Here is a 19050-nt window from a genome sequence, read left to right as displayed (position 1 = left end):
TGTCTCTACATACTGTTCAAGAATCATAAGACAACCTTGAATGTTAGTTTATTAGATCTGAGATTATTAAGACAAAATAGAAAACAATACAAACATTAAGACAAAATACACAAAAATACAAACAATAACATTTATGATTTAACATCTATAACTTTTTATTGATGACGATCAATTAATAACATTTACTATCTACGAGTTTTAGGACATAAAACCCAACAATTACTTCTACCGGTGTATCTGCTAGTGTTGCTACTATAAATCAACCTATTGATTCGAATGTATCTGAGAAAATGAATGTTGATAGTGGTCTAGTTGTTCAAACGGTTGTGAGTTATAATGGTCCAAATGATGGTGAAAATAGCTTTGATAAAGATGTATCTGATGATTTTATCTTCGAGGAAGATATTCTTTGCTATACTGATTCTATTATTCCTAATCCATTGCTCTATGATGTGAATATACATGAAGATACTTTAAAGTTGAATGCTTGTGCCAATAATAAATCAATTGTGAAAAAAGTTGGTATTGATTTTATTATCAATGAAATTGTTTTGGATTTGGGCATTGAAAATTTAGGCTCTAAAGGGCTTGAGGAAGTTCGTATATCTAATATTCCTACTATTGATCATATTGATGCTAAAGATATTATTGATTCTGTTGTTCTCAGTGTTGAGCCTATCATTAGGGATACATCCTCTGATGATTCATCGTCTTCTTAACCCCTTTTACTGGCTGATTTTCTTCTTGGAAAAAGGGGGAGAATGGGCTGGGCTGTGACCGTGAGTTCGAAGATCGTGATATATTTCTATTTTAGTTTGCTTGGTATGTGATGTTGTGGTTTTGGTTGACAGATAATATTTTCCTTATTTATCTCGTTGGACTTTTTGTCTCTGGTTTATGGGTAGATATTTGGCTCGTTTTCTTTCCTTATTTAGTTGCAGATCTGCTGGGGTGATTCTTTCCAATTTTATTCTTATTATGTATGTGGTATTTCTTTCTTTTGTGTGTTGTATCTAGAGGTGTTATTGCTTTTGGTTTTAAGGTAAGCTATATATTGTTGTGCAAGTTGTTCTACAAAAGTTTTTGTGAAAGAGACAGACGTCGAAACCTACAAATAGATTACAAAGATTATTAGAAAGTTGATTTAAGAAAGGGAAGATCTCATGTTTGTTTTAGAGCATCATTCTGCTACAAAAGAGTTCGTTATTAGGCTCTCTAAAGGTGTTTGTAAGCACTAGATTAAGAATGGATAGCTCGTCATTGTTGATCTCAGTGTTACTTATGTTAGTGTTAATCTGTTTCATCGATATCTTATGCTTGTCATCGCTTAAGACATTCCTCTGTTGGCTGACGATGATTTTTTTTTATGTCTGGTGTGAAATTCCTTCTATTAGAAATTGTATCCTACAGGATCTTGCCTCTAAATCATGAAATTTGTGTGTGTGTGTGTGTGTGTGTGTGTGTTTTTTTTTTTTTTTTGCTCTACTGTTCTTATGGATGAAGTTGATATTGAGTTATTGTGGTTATCTGTTATTTGTGTAAATGTGGCCTTTATGTTAGGGCCAGATGTTGAAGGCTCTGGGCATATGTTATATGATATATGGTGTTGGCTTTGCTCGATGTTTGTGGTTGTGATTGTTGATTTGGTTTGTCTGATGGTTTGTGGTAATTTGTGGTTATGTGTGCGTTACTCTAGTCTAGTTGGTTTGCTTCCACCGTCGTGCCTTGACTATTGGTTTATTTTGCCCTAAAAAATAGCCAAGGGGAGAGATTGTTACTGCAGTGTGATTGACTGATATTTTTATAATACTTCAGTGTGGTTGGTTGATTTTATTATAAGCAAAACTCGAGTAACATGTTGTGCAACATGTAAAAGACATTGTTATTAATATTGTTACATGTCTGACAACAGATTCGACAAAATATCTTTTCCTTATCTGTCTGCATGATTTCCAAATTTCTGTGGTTGTCTTCCTTATTTTCTTGCAGAAAATTTTTATTCACTCCAAAAAGATATTCTCAAAGCTAGTCTTATTTATATTGTACTCTTATTCAATTTTAGGATTAGCCGCCTAATTAGAAAAGTGTGTATTGAGAGTTTTGACCTTAGGATTTGTCTAAGCCTTAATCTCCATGTATTGTTATTGAAAATCTTTGTATTTATCGTTGAGACCTTTTTTGTTAGGTAGTCATTGTAGAACTCGGGAGGAGTTTGATTTGATATTGTATTTAGGGGAAGCCTAAGTACGTTGAAGATGATGAAAACTCATATTTAGAGGAGCTTAAATATGATAAATGTGAGGGGATCTAACTTTTAGGGGAGCCTAAGTATGTTGTATTGAGGGGATCTCATACACTTGAAGAAGCATTATGGTGGAAGTGGGGAGAGTCTAAATTGAAACTGAAGAGGAAGCTATACACGAGTCACTGAAGAAAGAATATATCAGATAAGTATTTTCATTGTAATTGTTAAACTCTTTATAGTGAAGTTTCGTTCCACCAAGCATACTTCCCCCAAGATGTAGGTGTTTTTGTACTGAACTGGGTGACGAATCTCTGTTTTTATTATTTTCTGTTCGTTTTCATGTTGTTCACTTGTCATACATATTGTTTATGAAGTCGTGCTTGACATTGATGTATTAGATCCACTTAATTTTTCATAAATTACATAATGTTTTTTACGGACAGTTGTAAATATAACAATCAGACCCAAAATATTAGCAGATATAACATAATGTAAAAAAAATTTACAAATATGATAAAATTTAGATAGTCTATCAGTGATAGATCATATTGTTAGTAGGATGATAGACCATGTAAGATTCTATCAATGATAGAAGTCTATCGCTAATAGACTTTGCTACATTTGTAATTTTTTAAAAATGATGTTATACACTTGGTTATTATCCGAAAAAATGTTATCGATTGCAATTACTTTTTTTTTTTAATTATTAATCATTAGAAGTGTACATGAGTTGGATTGAGTTGTGACATATTTTTAGACCAACCTAAATTTTGGGTTGGTCAAGTTGGCAATCCAAATGACCCAAACATATTCTCCAACCTAACCCAACCCAACTTTCAAAATTTGGATTGGGTTGGGTTGTCGGGTTATTATTTCTTTTATTCTTAATTTAAAATACTTAAATTTTATCCACAACACATATCTAATAACTAAAATCTCATAAAACTCAGTTCTATATAATAATTAAAATCTCATAAAACTCAATTTTTACATATGAAATATCTATAATATCTACTCTAAACTTTATACGAAATAAACATTTTTAAAAGAAAAATATAAATATCTATTCTAAACTTTATAAAAAAAAAAACAAACAATTTAAAAGAAAAACATAAAGAATTTACAAATTTATCAATTTTAAAAGATATATATATATTAGTATATATGTAATTCAGTGGGTTGGCCCAATTTCTTTTATTCAAGTCTAAACTCAACCCAACAAAAATAGAAAAAATTCAATCAAATCCAACCTAAAAATAAAACTAACCCAACTCAATCCTTATAATTTAAGTTGGATAATTCGAGTTATTTTGGTTATTGGGTCATTTGAACACCCCCACTAATCATTTTGTTTGCGTAGTACATCTTTTCTCAACAATTTTTATATTTATAGGTTAAACATAAACCCAACGGATCCTAATACATAAATCGGTACATATTTTCATGTTCCGCGGTTGAAATGTTATGTTACAAATAAATAAATAAATAATGTATTTTTTCCCACTATATATGTGTCTCTCCATACACTTTATTTGACTAACTTATCTCCATAGGCATCATCTTTTTTTCCACTAATTCCTGTGTCTATCTCCACAAAACAAACATATGGTCATGATCATGTAAAAAAGTTGTGGCTTTGCCTTAGAGCCACACCATGGGGGGAGGAATATAATTATACGCCATAGCGCTGTCCAAAATATAGGCTTTGCAGTTTGGACAATACCACCACACCTTATTGTGATTTGACACAACTAATTTTCTCCACGATGAAATTTTCTTTTTAACTACTTTTTCATCTCACCTTCCTTTCTTATTTATCACAAAATTGAAATTTAAGAATCCTCCAAAATTATGGAATAAAATAGTTAGAGATGTCCACGAAGTGGGGTGAGATTGAAAATGATTTCTTACACGAAGAATTCGAGATGATCAAATTCTTATGCACATTGTTTTTCTTTGATTAAAAAATTAATTAACTTAAATCAGTATTTCAAATTTTTTTTAATTAAATAGTTAAATTTCTTACTATTTTTTTGTATGATTAATTCCACATGGATAATTAGAATTTAAAGAGAAATTACTCAAATTTTCTAGTATAAAAAAATAATTACATATCAAGTTACTCATATATAAAAATAAAATAATAATTCAAACATATCCATTTTTGTACACTAATTCAATATCTTAATCGATAAACACAATAAAGCTTGAAATTTGATATATAATATTGGTAAAATAATAATAAACAACATAACATTAAATTATATAATAAATATAAGAAAAGAGGCTAACGAGATTGGGGAGGGGACGGAGACAAGAACATTTCCCGTCCCTGTTCCCATTTAGCTTTTGAGAGATTCTTCTCTCACTCCCTCTTTCTCCATTCTTTATGGGGAATGTGGACATCTCTAAAAGCAACATATAGTTTAATAAAGTATCAAAGGCTAAATAAAAGTTTTTTTTTTTAAATAACACATAGGTGGGAGATTGAACCTAGTATATACTTGATACCAATTGAGCTGTAAAAGTCATATGTATTATTCATGTATTAAAAAAATTATCGATATAAACATAAGTCAAATAACATTAATTTTAAGATCTAAGAATCGAACTGGTCATCTCAAATGATGAGTAGGAGTGATATCTATTGAGTAGAGATTAGAAATTTCCTTCTAGAGACATCTAAGAAATAAAATCCAATTGGTCCACGTCTTGGAATCTAAACTCGAAATCTTTTGTACATGCCGCAAATTTCTATTTGTGCGTCTCCCTCCCCTAAATAAAATGGTACTATTGATTCTCTTTTTTGAAAGTTCCACCTCCCCCAACTCCTTATTTTGTGTTTTTTTATTCCCAATAAAAATTAAAAATTAAAACCATATCTTTTTTTTATTATTATTATTCAAACAAACATTTATCTCCCAATTTTTAGTCTTCAACCAAATCGAATTTAGAGATTCTTTTAGTAAAATAAAAAAAATCGAATTTAGAGATACTAGAAAGCTCGGACTTGGCTTTGGTCCATATATCCATCCTTATCGTTTTAAAAATATTTAATTTTAGTGATTCATTTTGATTTCTATACTTTCAAATATTTTATTTTAATCTAATCGTTTTCCTTCTAAAAAATCAAAATAATCACTTTTTAAAAGAACTAAAGTTGAAAATGCGAGAACCTCATTTCAAAAACAAAAATGGAGAAATTGCAACTTGAATTAAAAAAAATTAAAAATTAGGCGTATGTCTTTAGATTTTGCTTTTTTGTAAACATGTCAAAAAAAAAACTTCTGAATGAAAATTTGATTGCTATGTGGTTTCTATGTGATTGTTATATGATTGTTATCTGATTTTTATATGATTGCTACATCTGTAATTACAAAAAAGTTGAAGTCATAACTTTGGTTTCTTAAAATGTGTGCGACATACAATGCAATTTTCCAACAAAAAATATAAGAACTAAAATAAATATTTTGAAAGTATATGGATCAAAATGAATTAAGGTTAAAAGTATAGAGATTAAAAAGAATAATTTAAAAATACACATGTCAAAATAAACTAAAGTCAAGGGCACATAAACTAAAGTAATATTTAATTTGAAAGAATATTTCCCAGTCTATAAATAATAATACACTAAATATTTTTAACTTGATTTCTTTCATAGTCTATGGTTTAAACTGTTGTTTTCAACCAAAAGGTTAAATTTTCAATTTCATGCAAGTCTCAATGAAATTAGATATAAATATATAACATACAAAAAAAACATATATTTAAATAAATAGATAGATAGTTTAGTCTTTTTATATGAGGTAAATGTTTATTGTGTATATTATATTTTCATTAATAATGATTTTTCTTCTTTTTCATATTTCATCCATTTTTTTTATGTAACACAAATGTCGATTCATCCCTCATGTTGATATCGACATAAATTTATTATCCTTGTCATGTCATTAATATATTTTTTTCTCATATGCTTTGAAGATGAAATTAGAACTTTAAAAGTCATTAGAAATAAAATTAGAAGAGATTTTCACACCAAAAATATATTTTTAACCTATATTATATATATATAATAGACAACACACAACCAATAATAATTAATTATCTAAATGTAAAAAAGGGATAATCTAGAATTTAAAAAATATTCATTAAATTGACAGCCATCTAGGCAAGACCCCAAGTCCAAGAGAAATTGAAAGATGGTATGAGAAAATGGGTACTCCAAAAGGAAAAAGTTAAAACTCGAAACTCGGGTTTCAGGCTAACTAGTCGAGCCAGTGAATATATATATATCAATCGAGAAATAATTGAATTGGGCTCAACATGGTGGCCTACAGTCTCAAATGCTACAACTACCTTGACATCGTCGTAGTTACACGTAACTATAAGCGAATGTCAGACGAATGACATTATAAATAGTCTCATTCGACGTCTTTAAAATAAAAAGAAGTAATCTTCAAAGGATAAAAGCTCTAACCTTATTTTTGTGTTTGACTTAATTATACATTTTATGTACAAATTTAAGTAGCAGAGTGTTGTAGGTTCAATACTGCAAACGTGTTTTTTTGCACCAATAAAACACCTATGTCATTTATATATAATTGTTATGGAGATGGAGTTAGCTAGGTCTGGTTTTGTATACAAAACTACCGCAACTTCGGACTTAAGCACTTTCTTTTCTTAAATTAAAATATTGTCTGATATGTTAGGGCATTATTATTATTGCTATTATTTATTACATGACAGTGACTAAATAAAATAACGTTTTGGGTGTTGTTTTTTTCTTTTTGTTCGTCTTTAAAGGCCATTCATACTCATATCATATATGGAGTTCAACACTGATATTACAATATCTTGCTCTCTTTTGCAATGTTTATCCACATATATCTCTTTTGTGGGTATGCCCAAAATCTTTCCTCTCTTTTTTTCACAAATTACTTTGGCTGATTTTTCTTTATTTTTATATGATTTGATTTAATATTCGTTAAATTTTGGTCCATAGATTCCTTTTAGTTCAACCATATGTGAGAATAAATACTTGAATCTTTAATTTCTTAATTGATGATACATATTTTATGTAAGTTGAATTATATTCATAAATATTGACAAGTCTTCACTGATTAATCGATGATATATGTAATTCAATAAAAAAAATAATTCTTTTAAATAATAATCAGCATTACTTTTTTTAAAAAAATCTAAAGAATGTTTCATTGGTGGAAATAAGAACGTTGAACCTTTGAATGTGAGTAATATATCTGGAAATATTGTGGGGTGAATAAACTAATTTATAAAATAAATTTAGGTTCTTCAATCATTTTAGATCTCGTTGATGATCATTTTGTTTTTTATTTTTGAAAATTAAGTTGAAAATTATCAGAAATAGCCTCATCAAGTTTTCACTTTTCAAAATTAACATCTTTTTTTAATAGTATAATTTTTTTCGATCGGTCTCAGACGACGTTGGCTACTGAGATTTACTTAAAAAAATCAACTTGTTTTTAATATATCGGTCATTACATGTTGAGATTCTGTTATTTTTTCAAATATCATATAATCTTCCAAAATCTTATATACCAAATCTTTATATATTTTCAAACTTTCTACAAATTCAATAAAATATTATATCAAATATTTACAAGTTTTCAAATCTTAAAAAATTTGAAAAGTCTATTTCTTACCATTTCATTTGCTCTTATAAACAATTTTACTTCCACTTATGACATAATTTCTTTGCAAAGGGTGTTTTCAATATTCAAATAAAATTTTGAGAATTTTAAAAAAAATAATAATTTTTTTTTTTTTTTTTGAAATATGGTTCAATCCAAGCGATTGTTTAAAAATAATAAAATTATGGTTAAAAAAATTGTGAGAAAATAAATACAACTTTTAAAAATCAAATAGTTAATCAAACTAAATTCTTTATATTCTAAATCAAATATTTAATTATAAGTTTTTTATGGTAGAAAAATTAGTCTATGAATTTAAAGCTTAGACTTAATAGGTTCTTAAACCATAAAAGTGCCTATTAGGTACTTAAATTTTCAAGCTTGTATTTAATAGATTCAATCTTAATATATCTAATATATAAAAAAAACATATCTAATATTTTCTTTGAAATTTTGCATCTAATAAGTATTTAATATATTCATTTTTAATAATTAACAAATGTACATAAACATAAATTAAATTTTGTGGCTTTAATTTTTTTTTCTTAATTTTGTAAATAAAATAAGTCGACTTATTAGATATGAAATTAAAATTCAAAAATCAGAGATACAATTTTTTCTTTTGAGAGTGAGTAGACACAAATCTAGGGATAGTTGATAATATCTTAAATACTTAGGAAGCACAGATACTTCTAATTGTGCAGAAAATCGGTATCAAATAGGATACGATACGTCCAGATACGTGGTAGATACGTGTCTGATACGTGATTTGAAATATCTGATTTTTTAATTTTTATTGCTTCGAGATACGTGGGTCATTTTTTTTTTTTTTTTTTCAAATTTAAGCCTAACCACCTAAAAAGCCCAACCTATAACCCATTTTATTTTAGTGCATGTTTATGAGTGATTTTAAAATCATAAAAAATCACCTTTTTCATTTTTAAAATCACTTGAAAACACACTTTTAATTACTCAAAATTAATTTAGTTTTCAATTTTACACTTTTAAATGCAATTTTCGTATCGTCAAAATTAGTTTTGAAGGATTAAACATGTTTCACGGTGATTTTGAAAATAAAAAAACTGATTTAACCATTTTAAAATCACTCACAAATATAGCAATCCAAACAAAATAAATTAAAAATGATAAAAACATAAAAAATTAAAAAAGCTGAAACGTAATTAAATCTTTCATTCTTCCCTTCTCTCTCACTATTTAAATCATGTGTCACCACCAATCCTCAACTTCCTTCTTCAATCTTCATCTTCTACTTCTTTCCTAGTTGCTCACAATCACTCGACGTTGCTGGATTTTTTTTCAAGTTTTCACTCTCTTCTTGAATCTACTTTAATCTAACTTAAAATAGTATTATAGTAATTAATTAACATTATACATACATACATACATAACATATACATATATATATATATATATATATATATATAATATTATATATATATATATATATATATATATGTAACTCATCTTCAACATATCCGAATTTTAATTTTTTAGAAATACCATATCACCATATCGTATCGTATCCATATCATGTATCTGTATCTATGTCTGTGTTTCTTAGTTAAATAACTAAATATTTTTATTTAAAAAACTAAATTTAATTAATTAATTATTATTTTTATCTGTTATTTATTTTGAGTTGAAAGGTTATATATAGGGTCATTGACTTAATTGACAAAATTACTAAAAATGTAGTAAAATGTCGTTGTCTATCCATATCTATCGCTATTTATTCGTGATAGACAATGATATTTTGTTATATTTATAAATAAATGGATTATTTTCTTTTATTGGAAACAATCCTCGTATATATTCAATAATAACAAATGTACTAAAATATGTTTTTTCATTTTTAATTGAAAATAAAATGCTCTATTATCGGAATCTTAAATAGTATTAAAGAAAAAGTATAATTCTACACCCGCTTTATAGAATTGAAACGTGAAAGAACAAAAATGGGGATTCCAAAAAAAAAAAAGTATAAATACTCAAAATTTGAGAATAATGATATGATAAGATGGTTAATGCTTTTTAATCAATGCCTAAAAAATGGGGAATAATGAATATTATATATTCTCAAATAAAGGGGAATTACAAAATCCACTCTTATCCTCTAACAATGGAAAGCCACGTCATACATTACAGCATTGAGCCATTCAAATAGGGAGAGTATCTTTTAACCAATAGTTTTAGTGTAGGTTTGATTAAAATTTTAAAATGTTTAAATTTTTTGAAAATAAACTATTTAAAAAAAGATTGAAGCGTTTTTTTAACGGTTGAAAATAGTTTTTGAAATATTTTTACAGCATATTTTAAAATATTTTTTATCAAAAAAATTTAATAAAAATAACATTTTTTTAAAAGATTTTTTTCCACTAATAATTCAAATAGGTCTTTAGCCTTCAATGTACATTTCACTCTTTTGTTGACATTAACCTAATTAACTTTATCCAAGTATAACTTAATTAGTCGTAGATTTTAAAAGAGGTAAGATTGGTGAAGTTTTGAGAAAGTACAACTGTTATATGTGTATATTAACTAAAACAATTACAACAGCAAAAATTAGGCATCAAAATGGTCAAAAGTGAATACAACTCTTTTTTAAGTAAATATGAAAATGAAGATGACATAACTTAAGTTGAAGATAATCTTTGATGCCAGCAAAAGTTGCTCGAGAGTGTTTTTCGAGCTAAATTTACATATGATTTTGGTTCTTTGCGTGTAGCAAGATAGATCGTGCAATGTTAAATTCTAAATTCAATTTGTAAGGATAAAATTATTTGCCTAATTCACATCTATGTTTATCTTGAAATATCTACAATGAATCGTAATTCATTAACAAAACAATCATTCTTTCTTGTTAGCAAGTTTCAAAGTGTCAAAAAATCCGTTTCCATCTATAGGGGTAAAGTTCAACTTTTGGAAGTGTCTTCATTCTTTTGATCAATACATGTCTTCATTCAAAACTAATATTATTTATGAGAGCTCAATATAACCATTTATGGTTTAAAAACTTTATGCTCTCACATAATATCACCATTCGAGTTTTTTACTATACCTCATAAACCTACAACATCTTCATCTAACTACAGAATTTACCAAACTACATATTTAATCAAATCACATTAATTTACACATATGGTCTAACAATCAAGTTAGTAAATTGCTAATAAAGTTGTCTCAAAAGCAAACATTCATTTTAGGAAGTTAAATGAACTCCCAATTATTTTACTAGATTTAACCAACATAACAATTATCTAGTATATATACTAAGAGAGAATCAATATTACACATATCCAACTATATCAAACTGTTTTTTAAACTTTCTAAATCGTTGATCAAATCTTAAACTCCTAAAATTAACGATCAAACCCCATTCTACATTTTTTTTAAAAAATTCCCCATTTTCATAAATAAATTAAAAAAAAAAGTATTATTATCGGTGAATAAAATTTAGACAAAAAAAAAAAAAACAAAAACAAGAACAAACCGGCTTGCCATGGATTTGCCTAAACTTTGTTGAACGCAAGAGAATTCAAAACGTGTAAAACTGGCCACAGCGCGTGGAGTCATTTATTTTTATAAAATTTCTTAAAAAAAAAAAAAAAACAAATATTCTTTTTTTTCCAACTCATTTTTTTTTAACAAAAAAATAAATAAAATAATAAATAAATAAAAATAAAAAATAAATAAAAAATAAAAACAGTACAGCTAGAAACCATTCCTTTTCTTTTTCTATTTATATTGTGAAACTCAAAAACCAAAAATCTGTCTATAAATAACCCATCTCCACTTCCACCTTATACCTCCTCCTCCTCTTCTTCTCCTGAACATTTTTCTTTTGGTTCTTTGAATCTAATTTTCTTCCCCGTTTTTCTTCTCTTTTCTTCCGCCATTTGAACTCCGTTACTCCTCAATTCCCTGCATTTTCTACGCTTCTTTCCATTTTCTTCTCCGTTTCTCGTTCGATTTGCACGCACTGAATTTGTCGGAGGAAGAAATTATGAGGTTGAAGGAAGATTCGCCTTACAACGCCAACGAAGGCGCACCTGAAATGGAAGAAACGGTGTCGCTTCAGTCTAGGTTTTCGAATGCCCATCAAAGGAAGGTGGTTGTTGTTGGCTATGCTCTTACCTCCAAGAAGACCAAGAGTTTTATGAAGCCTAAGCTTGAAGGATTAGCTAGGTATATACCAAGCTCCGTTATCGTCTTTTCTTTTGCTTTGATCGTTTATTCTGCGTGTTTTGTTCTTTGATTGTTTGGGTTTCAATGGGATGGGGTTTTGATTGATTTTGATTTCTGTAGAGGGCCTGTTCCGTTTTCTTCTTGTTTCAGAAATGTATGAATCTCTATTTCCGGCTATTGTTTCATAGAGGAATATATTCCAGAGCTGCTTACGTCGTTTTCTTTTGCCTAGGGAAGAAGGGGGAAATGGTGGGAAAATATCAGAATGTTCCAAAAATCTCGTAATTGAGAATGAGCTGATTAATCAACTTGTATTTTTGTTTCTTTGTTTTCTTTGGGATTCTGAGGCTGCAATTAAGATTGGATCCTAAAAATAAAATTCTGAGATTTTTTTTTTTTTAAAATGGGTCTGATCAATTTCGCTATCATTAGTCTCACATCATGAAGATTATTGAGCGATTGTCATTTTTTTACCTTATATTTTGTTCTGGGAAATGCAGGAACAAAGGTATATTGTTTGTTGCAATTGATCAAAACAGACCTCTGTCGGATCAGGGTCCTTTTGACATTGTTTTACACAAGGTTAGTCTTTCTTTGAAACTTTCTTCTATGGTAGTATTTCCTTGAAAGAAACATTTTGATGTTGGGTGGGGAGAACCATCCATATCTTTCTCAGAGTTTAATTCATAATCCTTCTTCCACCACATGTGGGTTACATTACATGCATCAACCAATTATAAATTTTCTACCATATACTGGGTCCCAGTAGTATGTAGTAAGTTTTATGTGGTGCTTATGGGTCTTCAACTTTTTCTCACAACCCCTTTTTCTCTCTTTGTTTTTCTAACATGCAGTTGTCAGGAAAAGAGTGGCGTCAGATTCTCGAGGTTGGTCTTCTATTGACTATCAATTTAGTTTGACTTGTTTTAGTTGTGTAAATTACATTTACACCTCGTGGAATGTAATTCTGTATTAACTAACTTGTATGCTATGCGACATCTATTCACATGGTTGGAGTCGAATGATCACTGACATTGGCTATTCGGCTAACTAATTTTGATTTATAAAGCTCATCCACATCTGCGTAATGTGCAGACTGATTCTCTTACGTCATGAATCATGACCCAGTAGTTGAGGTCGTGGCCTTAAGGTTCCAACAAGTGAGGATGTCTCCACTTCTTACCACATGGCTGATTTGTTCAGGTTTTCTTGGAATTTTTTGCCAAAACAAGAATTGGCGACTTCTGATTTGCATCGACTTTTATGGGTTCCATTCTCCACAGTATATGGCTACCCATTTCAATATTGATTAGCCTAACTTAGTTGGCTTCAGAGTTGCCTAATTAATTCTAAATTCTGCTAGAAAGTCTGATTTATAGGATTAGGCTATGTAAGTGACCTCCTCCTCCTCCTCGTCCTCAACTCAACTGTAAGCTTCCAGTCAGATGAATGTTCTGCTCATGGTTTGCGAACAAGGAAAAGCTTGTGCTGGGTTATAGGTGCTAAAGGATTCTCAGCTACTAGAAAATTTGAGGGTCTTCTAACTTTATTATCTTTTTATTTACAGTTCAATAACGTATCATCTGACATTTAATTGTTTCTATTTGAAGCGTCTCATTTTGAATCATCTACAAGTTTTCTGGAAGAAAATAGCTAGGATGTTCAAGTGATCTAGGATTGTGGTCTATGAAAGTTATATTGTGATCGATTTCTCTAATGCTACTTTCTATCCAAATTCTATGTTTGGAAGGACTCAAACTAATACATATTCTTAAATTTTACAGAGTATATAGCAAGGTTGTCTAATGTCTGAAATAACGCAATTTCAATTTTTAATCTATTTCTTACTTGGTTTGAATAGTTTGCATTAATTTAACCATTTAGTGTTTTTTTTTCTTTCTTGATTTCTCAGATTCCTTAGTTCTAGGCTGAGTAGTTTGGAGAGTTTTAACTCTTAAGTGACCGTGGATTGTAGATAGTGAATGTCATTTTTCAAAATAAATAAATAAATAAAATTGACATTGTCATTTTTCAATTGATTCTTTGTGAACAGGACAGGACAACAGAACCCATACGTGATTTAGCTTTTAATTGTCTTCATTCTTTAAATATATTTTGTTGTCTTTTCCTGGTCTCTTGAATCCATTCCTCAGCCATGAGTATCAGTTGTTAATTTCTACATAGCATGTCATTGGAAAATTCAGTATGTTATTTGCATCCCGGTTAATCAAGTAAAAAGATTTTTTAGATGTATGAAAGGAATAGTTGAACAAAGGAATAGTTGAACTATCCTATTCTTTTCATTTTTGCAGTAGCTGAAAATTCCTTCATCATCTTCTTCTTTTTCGGGTATTCTGGCTTCCTGACCTTTCCTGGTGTCCATTTGACCATGATGGACCATATATATGTGAAAATTTTGCTTTTACAAAAATGCAGTTTCATAAAGAAAATGTCTGAAACATTTGCAAATTTAACTCCAATTCTTTTCTTACCCTCTTTGCATATGTTTGTAGGAATACAGACAAACACACCCAGAAGTGACTGTCCTAGATCCTCCAGATGCGATACAGCATTTACACAATCGGCAATCTATGCTTCAAGCAGTTGCTGACATGGACTTATGTGAATCTTATGGTAAATATTGAGAATGTGTTTCTTGAGTGCCACATATGGTTATTACTCTCTGAAACTTACTGAATGTAAATGACCTTTTTTGATGTGCAGGCAAAGTAGGTGTTCCAAAACAATTAGTCATAAAGAAAGATGCATCGTCCATTTCTGATGCAGTGGTGAATGTCGGGCTAAAACTTCCTCTTGGTATGTATATCTATGTGATACCAAGCCCTATGTAGTTGAGTTGGTGTTGTCTTCTACGCAATCTAGAGGAGTGATTTTTGTTAAATACGCTTGATTCTGTTCATTTATGGAATTTGTTTACTACAGACCAGAATATAATTCTTTTGACTAAAGAAAAATATTATAAAGTGTCTAACAAGCTTTATCCTTATTTTTATTGCTATCTAAGACTTTTGTAACCGATCAAGAATATCTCCTGTTGCTATTTATATCTTATATTTTTACACTTGATCCTTACATATTTCTCATATTTGAATCAGTTGCTAAACCGTTGGTTGCTGATGGAAGTGAAAAGTCCCATCAACTATCTCTAGCTTATGATAAGTACTCCCTCCAAAAGCTTGAGCCTCCTCTTGTTCTCCAGGAGTTTGTCAACCATGGTGAGTAATTCTAACCTTCTTCCCTTTAATCCATGTTACATCCATAGTTTGGGGTCTTGAATTTTGTTTCTGAATTGCTATTATTCATGGTGACAGGAGGTGTCATGTTTAAGGTCTTCATTGTTGGTGAAGCTATAAAAGTGGTCAGACGTTTTTCTTTACCAAATGTTAGCATGTGGGAGGTATTGAAAAGTGCTGGCATCTATCGTTTCCCAAGAGTTTCTCATGCTGCAGCATCTGCTGATGATGCAGATCTAGACCCTTGTGTTGCTGGTAAGTCGTCAAATTTGAAGAATGGTCCTTTGACACCTTAGATGTCTTTCTCTACTTGTTTAGTTAAGGATCAATTACTGCATTCGTGATAGATGTATCTATGTTTAAGACGTGAACTTTAGATTATCAATATCTAGTGATAGCACATGGGAACATCTTTTATTATAGGAAAATCAGAATTTCTTAGTGCCATATTTTTAACATGGTGTATACTTTTTCCCTGCAGAACTTCCTCCACGACCTCTATTAGAGAGACTAGCAAAGGAACTCAGACGTAGACTGGTAGGGCTTTTGCTCATTTTCCTCATCTTTCTTGGGGCAATTCATGTGCTGGGAAAAATAGATTGTGCTCATATGGTGGTTCTATTATACCTCTATGCAGGGGCTTCGTTTATTCAATCTGGACATTATTCGAGAGTATGGAACTAGAGATCACTATTATGTCATTGATATCAACTACTTCCCTGGTGAGTGTTTATCTTTTATGTACGTGAAATCAATCTTGCATCAACCAGGATCCAAGTATTATGTAGTTTTTCCTGATCTGCCTCCCCTATAGTTCTGTTAATGATGTTTGAAGCTTATTATGGTTGTAGGGTATGGGAAAATGCCGGAATATGAACACATATTTACAGACTTCCTGTTGGGCTTGGTGCAGAGCAAGTACAAGAAAAGAACAACTTATTAGAAAATTCTTTGATTCTCATACGGTCACGTTCAGTACTCTCCAGATTATAACAGAACTCTAGAATAAGCGGCACAAGGGCCAGCCTCTAGCAACTCATACAATCTTTTACTTGGCTGAAGGATGGGAGAAGAGAAGCCTAGCTAGTAGGTGCTTTGGTATGAAATTGATTTACTTAAAATCTGTCCTTTGGTTTTAAGCCAATTATCTAATGTTATGCTCGCTCACAAAGTTGACGAGTTTGCAGTTTGGAAGGTGTAAATAATGCCTTTTTGACTTTGCATCAATTAGCCAAATTTGAACTAATTTTCTTTGGGGTCCCTTGTTGCTTCTGTTGGGAGTTACTAGAATGACTGTAAATATTTCTAAGGTAGAAAAAGGAAGTGTTAAGGATCGAATGTAAATTTTGTTTTAGAAAAAGAATCAATTAACGCTTATAAGTTATAACAGCTTTCCTCCCATCAAGAGATTAGCAAAATGCTTCTATTATAGCAATGGAAGGTTCTTGATGCATATAGGTGAGAAGCATTGTATGGTTCTTAATTGAATAGGTTCTACAAAAAGATCTCTCCCACCATATTACAGTCATTTGTTATTATTAACAGGTGAACTAATCAGCCTCTAGCTATGATGCCACTATGCCGAGGGGTTCATGGTCGAGGAAAATGGACCTTTAATATTAATATTGTTGTTTTTTTTCAAAACTTATTAGAGAAATATTGTTGTTTTGAAATTTATTAGAGAAATAATGTTGTTTTGGGAGTTCAAGGCTAGAGGTCGAAAGTTGATAACTCGACTAATGTGGAGGTCGAACGTTGAGAACTCGACGAACAAAGAAAAACTTGAAAACAATACATAGGTCGAAACTTCAATTCTCGACAAGGGAAATCTCGCGAATCTCGCTCAGGTTGTCGAAGGTTGAAGTTTCTACACACATCCACCTTCGAGATTGCAGGTTTATTACTTTTCTTTTTCCCTCATAGGGGAAATAAAGTAATGAGATGGTATACTATATGTATCTGTGTACTCGAGCTCCTTCTAACAACCTATGCATTTTTTATCATTTTGAATTAGACGGATGCTTGTGGGATTGACGTGAGGGGGTGGGGATGGCTATATTTCTGGGAGTGAACTCCAGGCGAATATGAAGCGCATAGATACAAGTTATGCCTTGGAATGAAAGTGGCCAACTTGTTAAATGAACAGTAACTATGATGCTTGTTCAAGATCACTAAGTATAAAACATTTTGTATGACTGAGACAACCACACATGTATCAACCAGTATAGATACATGTTTGATCTGCTTCAACCTGAACCGATACATTAAACTAAACCTAATTGATTATTTTATTCACATTTTTTTTATTGTATTTGTCTTTAATATTCTCTAATTAAATATTTTGTGTTTCAGGTTATTTGGGAGCTGTACAAAATTATTGTGCATACTTTGCCTAATTTTTGTACAAATGGTCAAAACATATGGCGGAGATGAGTCCTCTCATATGTTTTCAATGTGGAATGACATCTTCCTGACAGGGTGATGAGACAATTCGGTTTTCAGTAGGATGTCCATCGCCTTGTAATACTGAACCCGTACGCATGATATTGACCTAAGGATAAAATAAGTTGGTTCGAAAAAGTTACACATTTGGTAGTGTGATGGCACTATCGTGCAAGGTTTATTGCAGTGGGGTTTCTCTTGAACAGTTTGACACAGATGTCACTTCAGAATATATTCATTGATAATAATATCACAAGGTGCTATGTCACTCGTCGGGAGCAACTGTTGGGTCATCTGGTAAATGAATGAATATTATCTAATTTAATTTTAAATATTGTCTAATTGTTTTATAATTCACAGGGATCGAACAACAGTAGACTCCGTGAGGTTGCGAATGATCTGAACCAGGTTCTTGCTATATGTAGTGACAACCAAAGCTATATGGAGGAAATTCATTATATGTACGATATACCTATTGTTCCTCCACCAGCTCCTAGATGTAGAAGAACCTATTCGGAAGAGGATGAGTTTGATGAGGTTGCACATAATGTGGAAGAGTTGCCCCTATGACGCAGATGCAGGTCAAAATAATTATGTTAGTCCGATGATGATGATGCCAGCATTTGGTTTAGGACATTATGACTCAGAGGCTGGTCCTTCGTCTTCATACGTGCATGGCCATGGTCGGGGTCATGGAGAACATAATGAATATTTATATATGAAACACCTGCAGAGTCCAGAGCAACATCCAAGAAGAATCCGAGCAACCTCAAGTTCGAAGTCGATGACGACAACCAGCTCGAAATCAACAACGTCTGCCTTGTGGGACACATTGATTTTTGTAATTATTTATATATAAATGAGATATTTAATTTACATTTTTTTATTTTTATGAGTTATATTTTTTTTTAATTATATTCTTTTTAGAGTTTAAATAAAATTAATAAAATATTTTTAGAAATTATTTTTAATAAATAAATTAAAAAAAAAAAAAAGATTAGAAAGAAGAAGGGTGGAATGTGTAATAATTAAAAAGGAAAAAAAAAGAAATTTGTACGGTATTCTCGCTCTCTATCAAAATCTCGCTATTTCGGCTCTCGCTCTCGCTCATGCTCACGCTCACGCTCTCACGCTCTCGCTCTTGCTCATGCTCAACGGCTCACGCTCACGCTCCAGCTCACGCTCACGCTCACGCTCAACGCTCACGCTCACGCTCACGCTCCACGCTCAAAAA

At 30.6% G+C, this 19050-nt stretch overlaps 1 protein-coding gene across 3 annotated transcripts; it reads left to right on the top strand.

Annotated features, from left to right (window-relative positions):
• Positions 1 to 11698: 11698 nt before the first annotated feature.
• Positions 11699 to 16758, top strand: LOC120076365 (inositol-tetrakisphosphate 1-kinase 3). 3 transcript variants are annotated; one of them, XM_039030177.1, is made up of 10 exons: positions 11699 to 12120; positions 12621 to 12702; positions 12975 to 13007; positions 14634 to 14754; positions 14845 to 14937; positions 15237 to 15356; positions 15453 to 15629; positions 15856 to 15911; positions 16012 to 16096; positions 16226 to 16758. In XM_039030177.1, the coding sequence occupies exons 1-10, from the start codon at positions 11939 to 11941 to the stop codon at positions 16315 to 16317; spliced, it is 1041 nt and encodes a 346-aa protein (XP_038886105.1). In that variant the 5' UTR covers positions 11699 to 11938; the 3' UTR covers positions 16318 to 16758. The 3 variants fall into 3 exon arrangements, with proteins under 3 accessions (XP_038886105.1, XP_038886107.1, XP_038886106.1); XM_039030179.1 differs by lacking the exon at positions 11699 to 12120 and adding an exon at positions 13216 to 13323; XM_039030178.1 differs by lacking the exon at positions 11699 to 12120 and adding an exon at positions 13216 to 13619.
• The last annotated feature ends 2292 nt before the right edge of the window (positions 16759 to 19050 follow it).

This window comes from Benincasa hispida, chromosome 4 (assembly GCF_009727055.1).
Source record: "Benincasa hispida cultivar B227 chromosome 4, ASM972705v1, whole genome shotgun sequence".
Classification (NCBI taxonomy): Eukaryota; Viridiplantae; Streptophyta; class Magnoliopsida; order Cucurbitales; family Cucurbitaceae; genus Benincasa; species Benincasa hispida.
The sequence above is the reverse complement of the archived record's forward strand: the minus strand, read 5'-3'. Positions and strand labels throughout refer to the sequence as shown.

Excerpts from the sequence above, each read along its gene's own strand:
- LOC120076365 (XM_039030177.1), top strand. The coding sequence starts at position 11,939 with ATGAGGTTGAAGGAAGATTCGCCTTACAACGCCAACGAAGGCGCACCT. Across the intron at positions 13,008-14,633 it reads AGTGGCGTCAGATTCTCGAG|GAATACAGACAAACACACCC; the intron begins GTTGGTCTTCTA and ends ATATGTTTGTAG. Across the intron at positions 14,938-15,236 it reads CGGGCTAAAACTTCCTCTTG|TTGCTAAACCGTTGGTTGCT; the intron begins GTATGTATATCT and ends TATTTGAATCAG.